Below are 12,840 nucleotides of genomic sequence, written 5' to 3'. Positions count from 1 at the left end.
AATTTTCGGTATGACTTTTCATAACAAATAGCTATATAGTCATAAGGATATTTTTGATTTTCAAACACACAATTAATTACATATATTTTATTATATTATAGCATCGTCTCCAATGACTCAGGTCAAAAGTGTATCTTACTTCAAGATGGTGAAGAGGTATTTTGTGGGTCGTGTAAATAAGCAGAAATTACATAGGTATATTATGTTTTGATGACATCAACGATGTACATGATAATGATAATAGTAATAATAGTATACACTAGGTATAATGCTGAAAAGGCACTTTTGGTTTAAAATTGGAAAATATTGTTATAGCATTTCAAGCGTATTTTGAAACCAGATCCTTTTGGTCACCTTCGAAGATCATAATACTGTCATATAATTAGTGTCAGTGAACTATTATATGCACCATATTATTTAGTAGTTTAATTATATGTATATAGCTGTGTATGTGTGTGTGTGTGTGTCTACAGTAGTCTATACACTATACACAAACGCGTATTTGGATGAAAGAGGGAGTTACAGTGATGTATAAACATTAAAGAGTATGTGTTCGTAATTATTATTTATTTTTTTTTTTTGGTTGGGTTAAAAACTATATGTTTGTTGTGGTCCAAAAATGTCACTAGTTAATAGCTATTAAGAAAAAAACGATTATAATAATGCATTTTACTATAGTTTATTAAATATAACTAATAATAAGAAATATATAATATTTCGTTCAATATGACATAATGAAGTCACTTTTACAAAACAACAACCGGAGTTTAATTGGTATAGGACACTTGAGTACTAATCGTAATAATATAAAAATTCACAACAATTTATATTATCTCATCTTAATATAAATAAGAAAATATATCTTAAAAATCGAATTCCAATCAGTAAACATTTTACGTACGATGTGAAGTAGAGGTATTACATATTATGACTATATCGAGTAAGGTTTTTACACTTTATTCCATGTAATGGGTGTAGCTTTGTTAATGTTTTAAAAGAGCCGCCAATTATTTTGGCTCTAATAATTATTTATCAGTATGATTATACTAATAATATTATATTTATCCTCGATTTTGTGTTACTCTCGTGAAATACAATTACATCGGTACTCGCCTTTTATCTTTGTTTGTGCGCGTGCCAGGGGATGATTTTTGCCGCTTTATTTTAATCGAAAGTTGCTCCATTGACGTCATAATATCGTCTTCACAAACGCAACATATCACTGATAATAAATCGTCTCATACTGTTATAGTAGTCTGATTATCGATTTCGTTCACTGTCAGATTAAGCATACTTGAATAAATTTCTCTTTTACTCGTATACACAAATAACTATGGATGAAAGAGTATGATCAATCGCTTATTTTTTTAATGTATTTGTAATAGTCTCAGATTTCTTCAAGATTTAATATTTTTTTTTTCATAATATTATTTTATCCAATAATAAAGTGTGGGATAAACGAACAAATTGTGTTATCCACTGAAGACGTAAATCATCCGGTTTCTCATTTAATCTCTGAACCGTAACAGAATCGTGAGTTTAAGTGCGTATTTATTTTAGTATTATACGGTATGAAACGAGGCTAAGTTCAAAAGAAATCATGGTGTACGAAGGGAAAAAAACTATATTGAACCGATATCGGTATGAAAGTAAATATACAATTCGGATTTCATTTTAAACAGTTGCTCGCTTTAATGTTATTTCTTCGTCAAAATATCTTACAACCATTTTTTGGTAAACTTCCATAGATTTCAAAAATGTTTTGAAGTTTTAACTCGACAAAAAACCCACGTATAGAACTGATTTAAAATCATATTTCACGTATAAGGATCAATAAAATGTTTTACAATTTAAACCGTAAAAATATTATAATAATGATTAAATATTCACATGTATGATAGTTGTTGTATTATTTAACATTATATATGTAAAATTTATATTTATCGTTATTTTTATAGAAGCATAATAAAATATTATATACAATGTATATGGACTTTATTAACTTAGATGTTAATTTAAATACACTGTCTATAAGTAATATTATGGCCTTATTCAGCTCAAAGAAAAACCATTAAAAACATTTCTAAAACTGCAATACCTACTATAATGAAACAGCAGTTGTATTAATTAACCAATATAATATTTATTATAAATATAATATAATAATAGCTCCAAAATCACGATGAAAGTAAATTTAAGTTTAAACACATAAAAAACCGTGAATGTTTTTGACATTTTTTTCACGGGTTTTTTCTACATAGTATGCAATATTATATAATAAAGTAACTTCAATATTTATATAAAAAAAAAAATGAAATTATAATTGTGTATACAAAGTGATTCACTAAGAATACTCACCCCTATTTTTTTCTAAAATAATAAATTTAATCATGTTATAGATTTTGATTTTTTTAATTTTGTAATACAATGGGCATGTTATATTCAAACACTGATATATTATGACATTTAAAAAGTGGCGATACAAACGTATTTTGTTAAAATGAAAACTATTTTCTTTCCTGAAAATCGTTGAATAGGTGATTTTTTTTTAAAATATTAATTTACTTAAATCAAAATTCAAACCATTATAGTTTTTAAATTATTGAATTCTGTGTACAATGATTCTTAGATTTTAGATATGGGGTAATTATGGTTTTATTAAAATTATTTTATTTTTAAAAATGTTGAGTATTATAATTAAAAATACTGGCCTAAAATATATAACATTTACTTTATATTATTATATGCAAATTCATTATTAAAAACTATAAACAATCTTATTCATTCACTCTTCCATTCTGAATACTAATTCCTGAATCTGCCATAATAATTATAATTTCGTTTATTTTTGTAATCGATTTTATTATGTAATATATTTGTTTTTATTTTATATTGTACATTATAATTATCGAACTAACTTAGTTATACTAGAAGCTATTTAATAGAAAAAAAAATATTCTTAACACATACAATTATACAACTCAGAAACTGCTCATTGGACTTTCAGTTTAAATGCGTTAACATTTCCAAAACAATTATCTTCCAATTATTTTACAGTAAAAAAAAAAAATATTTATTTTTAATTTAAATAAAATAAATTTGATCCTAATTTTATAGTCTTACGATGTTCTTTTAATTGTGTAAAAACTAATTGAAAAATAAAGAATTTAAACATTTTATTTTAAGTGTGTGTACATAGTTAAAATAATCTGAATCACTTAGAATATGAACAAAAGGGGTATGAGCATGATTGAATAATCAGTCTGTATATAGTTCTAAAATAATGAATTATAAACCCAAGGTACATAAATAATACAATTTATTTTCATTCATTCAGAAATCCATTTTTTCGTGTACCTAATGTAATACAAATGCATATGACATGACGTGTTGTTAAAATAATATGTCAAAATTAATCGTGTTCAACAATACGATTTGTAGTCGAAACTAATATCTCAATTTCCAAAAATTCGATTTTCTTGGAAATCTTTACAGTATAAACAAAAATAAAACACCCAACTGAACTTGTTATTCCATATTTTTATATAAACGTACATTCGATTTATTTCAAACAACCCATGTTCATTGCTAAAGACAACTTCTTTTATTCAATTTGAAATATTTCAAGTATAATAATAAAACACAAGCCATAGGTGTATTTAATTCGCGATATATAAGTGGGTATTACTGTTTTGAGTATTTTGGTTGTTAACACTGCAAGTAAGTATAATAAAATGTAACACTATAAAAGCGTATAATGCGTTGTTTTTTGACGACACGTATGACGTATAAATATTCTATTATTAAAACTTATTCTTTTTTATTCTGATTAGTCTTCAATAAAATAATAAACTTATAACTTTTACATGACTGTTGTATAATAATATATTTTATGTATTTTTTATGTACACAAAAATCTTCAAGAGAAGAAGAATATTAAATATTAATTGTTAAAAATAACAATATTATGGCTTTTACGCATCAAATATCAATTACTACGATATTCTCTTTATAACTTCAACATCTTAAAATTAATTAATTTAATATAGCGTCATAGTTATTTCGTATTATTATCATTGATGCGGAAGAAGTAATTCATTGAGTTGTTTTTTCAATGTCGATAAAAACTCACAGTTAAATATCGTTCGTACACGTATTATATGTTATCGCATTATATATTCGGTCATAGTACTTAAAACCTATCATAATAACAGTTGTATTATTGTATGGGGTATAGACTATGTACATATATGTAAATAATACATTTTATGGGGGAACGGTTGGGTCTAGGCCGGCAATTTTCTCTTTATTTACGTGTGTTAACGCCTTAACGCGTAAAAAATTTGCTTTGATATTTGATCTTATCATATACTGTTGGTGCTTATATAACTGATGTAAATCACTACACTTATCTATATTATAATGTCTTGTATTTGCGTTCAACTTCTACCACGGTTGCAGTTTACACTGTTAATTTTAAAGCATATTTTTTAAACGAGGTCATGTGCATACATTTAAATTCATTTACGATTCTATTAGCGCGTCTATCGTTCATGTGAGGTTATTCGGTGCCAAAATTTAAAAAATATATGTATTTAAATATTAAAGTATCCAAATTTTTTTTGAACAATATTATTATCTAATATTCGCTTGCTGTGCTATCGAAAGACATTATAAAATATGGATAATCGTAATAAATCTATGCTGAACAAACTTCTAAACTCCTTAAGATATGGAATCAAATTTAAAAATCGATTTTTAACTCTGTACATACAATATTATCATATTAAATAATAGTAATAACAAGTTAAAAGTATTTAAAATTTAGATAAATGAATTAGTGGACCAACACTTTGCGAACTATTGCTGTACAACTTTAGACCGCTAATCAAATTTTTGAATATTTATCATGAATCAACTAGTTTTAAGTTTTACTTTGAAATTTTAATTATATATTATTATGAATTTATGAAATATTCTGTTTCAGAATATAAAATTAAATTCATAAATACTTTTCGAGAAAACGAGTGCTTACCTTTAAAGGAATTACCTTGTAATACCTACATAAGCGTAATTTACATATGTATTATAAACCAACGAACAAAAGTAAATTATTTGAAATTAAATCGAATATACTCGCACAACCGTATAAAATTATACTAACCAATATATTATTTCCCTTAAAATGTATTACCGTCGATCTCATGACATTAGAATCGTCTTTATTTTGTGCAGGAGTTTGAATAACTAATGTAGGTATATAAATCGACCGTATGCAAACTCAAATGATTTGCCCAACACATAAACTTACAAATGTGTTGCGATACAATAACATTATACTGAACTGTATAGTCTGTTGGCTTAATAAAAAATGCATTTATCGTATTCAATATTATATAGCTGTTCAAAACGGAATTATTCATGTAAGGAAGTTGTTAATAATTTTGTTGTCACTTATAGTGAACATAGACGACTCTGTAGCCATATAAAGTTATTGATTGTAAAAGAAAAAAACTATCCAACAATCATAAATATTAAAATATCTTTTTAGAATCCAAAATTAATATTTATTATATTCCGTTGGGTTAGCTTAATTTTTAAATATTTAACGTGGTTTATATTAATAATTCACAATATGCATAGATTTAAATATTTAATCGATAAAACACGATGTTTGAAATTGATGGAAATTGGAGTTATTTACTTATCTTGCTTATATATATATATATATTATATTTCTTGTGATCTTTGACTTTCACTGTGCTTTAATAATTTATTAGCTCGTTGTTTCTCTGTAATAATAAATGTGTTGAATATCATTATAATTATTGTGGTTTGGGTTTTATAGATTATTATAGCCAATATAGGTACAGTAAGTTATCTCGACTGTGGTGTACGTTAGTGTTATTCTCAATCTAAATAATATATAACTCTATAGTTATTACTGTATTATACTATACATGTTATATATTATTATTATCATACTTAACAATAATATTAAAGCGTTGGTTGGTTGGTAAATTCAAAACTTATTTTGTGGTATAATTAATACGCGTAACTGCGATAACTCTATAGTTGCACTTCTAATAACATATGAGATTAAATATTAAGTCTTGTCACAGCTGTTACAAATTGTTGCAGTCCTGAGTATAATATTATGCAATTTGTTAGTCGTTGAATTTTTCTAAGCAGAGGTTTTCTGTTAATCGCAAATAATGTTTATTAACATTGAAAGATTTTTATGATTTACATAACTAGTGGTATTTTTAACAGTCATATCTTTTAGGAAAAGTTTATTATTATGTAGACTCTAATACTCTATGTTATAGAATAAACTAACTCGATTATATACAAGATACATTTGATTTCGGTTCTTTTACCGAAATAAAACAGTATTTTTTTATTTTTTTTTTATATTTCAAAAAATAAGTTGTGTAAAAAATAATTTCAAAAATTTTGATAGATTTTGAAGTAATAAGTGTTGTTTGATAAAAGAAACACCTTATATATTACATTGTAATATTATAATATCTTATAGTGGCTATAATAATAGTACTTATACAACAATAGTTATATCACTATATTATCTATTATTTATTACCAGATTTTTTTTTTTTTTTTTATCAACGAGTCTTTTGAATCTTTTTCGTTTTGTACAATTGCAACGTTATAATTATAATAAAAATATTATAATAAATGGTTATAGAATAGTATATGCATAATAATGCTATATTATAATACGGACGTTGTGTAGTTACGATAAATATTTAATTAAAACTCCAATTCACTTAGTACCTACGGAGTTACAATGACCGTAAAAGAAATCATGATTAACGAAGGTAACAAACTACTAGCTATCAACTGTTAAATGTGTGTATAGGTACTGATGCTAAATTATTATGTGCACTTACGCTATACAAAAAAAAAAAGTCTAACTTATATTATAACGGTCGTAATAAAACTAATAATGTGATGACGTTTTATGGTTGTTTTGTTTAATATTTTGTGATATTAGGGAACTAAATTTACAATTTACAAGTCCCGAAGGAAACAAGTGAATTAATTTTAACTGATTAAAATATTTTATTATTATTGCTGTAGTTATTGTATTTTATAACTAACACAGATTACAATTAAGCCAAACACGCTTAAATATCGATTTAAAAGCATCTCGAATTAATATCGATTATCATTTTACTCGTTATTTTAACAACTTTTATAATTAAACACTAATAAAATGACGTATAAAATATTAAAATTGTAAGACCATCGCATATCTATAATGATACATTTTTTGGTGGTCAAAAAAAGCTCGAAAATAAAATGTTCATGGTGTAAATACATCTGTATTCGTAAATTAGAAACTTAAATAATAACAATTTGATTATTATATGATTTTTCTTTCATGGTGATAACAATAACACTACTGCGTACACTATGAGTACGATGCATTGTTATATACCTTTAGAATACTAAAATCTCCTGCTTATGATTACAAGCTATTACAACCATGAAATCTTAGGAACAATATATGCGTCAAACAAAGAAAAAAAATATTATCTTTCGTTGGGTTTAAGTTCCGAACAAAAAGATGTATCCTTGTGATTAAGGTCTTTACGAAAAGTCGACATCTAGGAAAAAAGAAAACATCAACACAAAAACGGTTCTAAACGTTCGTGAACATATTAATTATACTCTGAAAAAGAATATCATCAAAGACTAAAATTTAAATTTTTACTTTACAACCCTTAGACCGACCAGTAGATTTAAAATCATACGCAGAATATCTTAATAACATATACTATTTGGATACGAACGTGAAACTCAAAAAAATAGTTTCAGTGGCGTTAAAAAATAAAACAATATCGTAATGTAGAAGGTGTTGTATACACCCTTACTCGTATCTACTGGTATCAAAAACAACAAAATTTGTATTTGTTCCTTTTTTTGTTGATTATATCGTATACATTATGTATGGATAACGGAAGAAACGCGAATATACATTATAACGCACGTTTTATATAGGTACATTGTTTTATATATATTTTTTTTTTTTATATTGTCTTTCGTTTCGTTTTTTGAATACCAAATCGTTCGTCGATATCCCATACATCGATAACGGTTAACAACCACCAGGTATTATTGTAAAACTTTTCATTACTTTTTTGTTTTTTATCCTCCACAAAAATCGTTTGTCTACACGCGCTTTTTTGGTGTATAAATAAGTATAACATTTAAACGCGCGCGTATATTATGTGCCCCTGTACATGGTTTTTGAATATACATAATATATTAGCCACGCAATAACGCAGAGAGTGTTATCATAGGGCCGCGGGGCCGTTCAAATGTTACAATATAAAAAACGGCCTAGTGGCCTTTAAACGTGTGCTAGCTTACATTGGTGTCCATATTAATCAATAGCAAATCGGATATGTAAATTAATCAGATTAATGATCGATGACTTACACATTGAAATAATCTCATAAAGGCAATAATGTCAGACCAACATTTTCTAATGCTTCAATTGCAGAATTTCCCAACTATTCACTTAAGTAATAGGTTATATTATAATAGTGAATAAGCATATTATAAGACTTAGATATACAACGGTAATCTGTATTATTATTTGAAACAAGGGCAATGTAGTTAATGCACTAAATAAGCTAATATTTGTTAAATAATTGTATACAAAGCGTAGTAAGTACTAAAATAAGAAAGTATGTATCTATGCATTTAAAAATATAAAATGCAAAATTAAATTTTTAAATAACCTTTGTGTAGTAGGTGTCGAGTGTACTCTTCATTAAGAAGATACGTTACTGTAATAGGTGTGTTTAATAATTTTAATTCTATGATATTATAGTATAATTTTATTCAATAAAAATGAATCTGAAGAAGACGATCTCAACTTTATTAACCAATTTGTTACCTCGAACTTTTATTTTAATAAAAATATTAAACATAAATGTATGAAAATTATTCGTATTACTTTTCTTCGAATAATTTAGAAAAATACTCAGAAATGTCTATTTTTGACATACGCCAATATACGAACTAAATCCAACTTTCTACCATTATCCTCCCTCAAAGTAGATGATTAAAGCTTTTTTTCTACTAAAAAAGTGTCTTTGAACATAAAACAACAACATTTTAAAAAAATAACGCAAATTATTGTGAATTTAATAAACGTATGAATGTATCGCTCCGCTTATAGAATCTAAAATATTATTTAAAAAAATATGTAATTATTACTTAATAATATTTAATAAAACGAAAATATAAAATAAAAATAAAACTTTTTTTATCATTTAATATTGCATAGGTGTCGGGCTGTATAAACTAAAATATAGAATTTTGTATGTGTGTAATATATTTTAATCATATCAAAACGATTTTACCAAAACCTGCATGTAATTCTTTCTGGACAAACTATATGAATTAACAAAAATTAAAATTAATCCTGTTAAACTTACAACTCTATTTCATAACTATCAAACATTATTTTACCTTTTACTTCCTTTTATTTTCGGTCACCAACCGTGATTGTGACTGCGTAGTCTTCAAAAGGGTACCGACGACGACGCAATAGTTGTGGAGCTGTAGATGCTATATTACAAAGGTCGCATCTATTTTGTCGTCGTAAATATCTCCATCAGGGTAGGTCCATTTCGGCACGGTCCACTGGAACGGCAAGGCGAGAGTACTAGCTAGCTCATCGTTTGTCGACCGTGTCTCGAATTGAGTACGGTAACCCAAAGTCCGCGAGTAATGCGTGTAGGATACAAGTCGTTTTTCGTGTGTTTTTACATGCCTGGTTGATAGGCAGTGTATCCATTTATATATATATATATATATACTGTATGGATACACGTTACTTTAAATCGTCTTGAACACCGTTAATGGAACGATAGAATACTGCAGCATATATATTTTATCTGATGAGTTTATTTTCGAGTGATTTTCTCGACTGTAGCGAGATTAAAAACAATTCAACATGCTTTTATTTTTATTCGGTTTTTCCCTTCGTGTGAATATATTTTACTCAGTTCACTGTAAAATATTAATTAAGGCCGTTATTCTAACATTCATGTTATAAAATTTAAATTTCAGAAGTACCTATCTACTTGTAGACACAACGTTTATTTCCCGGGATCAAAATTGATCGCTTATCGTTATTTATTAAAGCCATTAATGCAATAGTGCATTGCTGTGGGGAGGGTTATAAAACCTGCGGAAAATCTAAATACTGCAAATAGTCCGAGCCAGTGATTTTATTCGGTACTAACAATATTATTACACAAACAAGACATTTCGTGAGAAAAATAGCACGCACCAGAGTAATATGTATCCGATAAAAAGTCTTATTTGCTATTTTAAATGTAATTTTTTTTTTTAATATTGTCTGTTTAGTGTGCTAATATGACTGCCGCCAGTACTCTCCACTCGATTTTCAAGCAGTCAAGCCTAAATAATAATATTGTAATATTTAACGACGCTTAGTTCGTTTTTCCTCTCGACAGTGGATATTCCCGATCCTCGATTCGATGTTATATTATTATTGCATCATTATTTTCAAGGAAATAACTTTCATTTGAACATATTCCGATATGTTATATAGAGTTCGGTTCACGTCACATCATGTTTCGTGTGTATCGTATTATTATATGTCACATGTTTTTCGACGCGAAAACCCTAACACTATTCTGCTTCACGTCATATTAATGTATTGCCCAAACGTCCAAATTTTGCATTGTCAGAACCGTCGTGGACCACATACGTACCTATATTATATTAATATTATTATACTGGACGCAGAACTATTTGCGACGCGAAACTCGGACGACTCGGTATAATGTCTACGGTCGTAAAATGAGGGAAAACCGTAATTTGCTTTATAATAAACCTTGACCGCTGTGGAATACAGTACACGGGGTGCGTACAAGTGTATCGGACAAGATCCATCGGCTGAGAGGTGAGGAGTTGAAGACATCTGACCCGGTCGCGAAAAAAATAATAAAAATTCGGTCCCGACGATGACGACGGCGGCGGCGTCGGCGGAGGCTGAGGCAACGACAGCTACACGACTAATTCGCGTGTGAAACGCAAGCGCGTCGCCTGCCGCCGGCGTTCACAACAAGTGTTCCGCGCCGTCGGGTTCAGTATCGCGACCGGCTTTTGCCGAACTCGATCTCGCCCGGTGCACGTAGCACAGCGCTCATCGCTTCACCACCGCCGTTGGCCGCCGTCGTCAAATACTATAATAATCTAAAAAATAACTATTATCACGAAATATTATGACATAGTCATAGACTTTGTCGTTTTCGAACGTTTGAACTCACTGCCCCGTTTTTTTTTAACACTTTTTCGATATGTCTATCCGTCCCCCGTTTGTGCGAGAGAATGAAAAACGTTGAGTTGTCGGCCATTCGATGAAATCCACCGGCAGACTACACCTGCAGAGGAACATCAGACCCGCCGTCGGATCTGATGGACCGATGAAGCGACTTGGCGTGGACCTGCACAACCAGATCGGGTTTAAGGGCCACAAGTACGACGTGAGGAGCTCGAGTTTCGAGAGTTCGGGCAAAGTATTACCGTGGACAGGGTAAGTATTAGATAAGCGTGTATACTTTTCTAGATAAAAAATAAACTATTGGTACATGTTTTCCGAAACGGCCAATTTTAGTGTATATATGAACAACGTGACACTTTTACAAGTATAAATTATTTTAAACTAGAATAATTCCATATGATATTGCATTAAAAAGTCCTGTTTTGCTGAACTCAACAGATATATTTATAATACAAAACTATCGTAAAATAATATGTTATTGAGAATTTTTAGATTATAATATTGAATTACTAAAGTAGTTTACAAAAAGCACGATATTATTTACGAATGGAAATTTAATTATAAATGACAGATACATTGTACTATTTTAATAAAAAAATATTTTTTAACATAGTTTAGCGTTAAAACATAATTTTATATATTTAATACTGCACTTATATCTTATAGTCTTCATACATTTTAGTATCCAAATTCATATTTTACGGTTTTCGTATAATATTTTATGGTTCACTAGCTAGAGTATATAACATGGGTATAATAAATAAATTATTTATTATATTGCATTATAAGTTAATAATAAATTACAATTATAAAAATTATAACAACCTCTATAATTGAGAGTCCATAGAAATCGAACAACGGGAATGATTATACACTAGCGAGCAGTGTGGTGACATCACATAATAGAATTAATCCTACAGCTGCAGGTGGGTAGTATGTTTTTGATAACCAACGGTGAGCTGTCAACAAATTAATATTTAGTGTCATCTAAAATATACTAATTTTGATATTTGTTAACTCCGAGACCGACCTTGAATCACGAATTGACTCAAATACGATATTTTCCATCATAAGAGTTCGAGGGTTCTAGAAGAATGGCGCACAGAGATTAAGTCAAAATTTAGTTTGCCGCGTTTATGATATTATCTTATCACATAAAACAATTCAAAGTGTACAAATCTTAATATTTAAGTTTTTAAGAACTCATACAAAAAATGACAGCAGATGGGAAAATGAAATTGGAGTTGGAAATTCACGGAAAATTGTAATCTGTTTTCTGAATTTATTATTCACATCACCAGATCGAACGGATCACATAGGAAAATGGAATTACGAGCAAATTCCTGTGTCACGCGCGTGACGGACAAAGACAGCTAATCACCGCTTACAAAATTCAAACACAATAAATCCTATGATCGCTCGAGAGTATACTATATACCTATATAAATATATTTTCGAAACAGGATTTACGGACACCCACCGTAAGT

General features: G+C 28.3%; 1 protein-coding gene across 2 annotated transcripts in view; it reads left to right on the top strand.

Moving 5' to 3' along the window:
* Positions 1-12,840, top strand: part of LOC113557457 (GTPase-activating Rap/Ran-GAP domain-like protein 3) — a 285,169-nt gene that overhangs the window by 56,526 nt on the left and 215,803 nt on the right. Inside the window, exon 1 of one of the 2 annotated variants that reach the window (XM_026963011.1) lies at positions 11,245-11,605. The exons of the other annotated variant lie outside the window; for it this stretch is intronic. Within the exon in view, the coding sequence (XP_026818812.1) occupies positions 11,430-11,605 (176 nt within the window). The 5' untranslated portion in view covers positions 11,245-11,429. Of the gene's footprint in view, positions 1-11,244; positions 11,606-12,840 lie in introns of those variants that run through there. 2 annotated transcript variants of the gene reach the window in all.

This window comes from Rhopalosiphum maidis, chromosome 1 (assembly GCF_003676215.2).
Source record: "Rhopalosiphum maidis isolate BTI-1 chromosome 1, ASM367621v3, whole genome shotgun sequence".
NCBI lineage: Eukaryota > Metazoa > Arthropoda > Insecta > Hemiptera > Aphididae > Rhopalosiphum > Rhopalosiphum maidis.
This window is presented reverse-complemented; position numbering and strand designations above follow the sequence as displayed.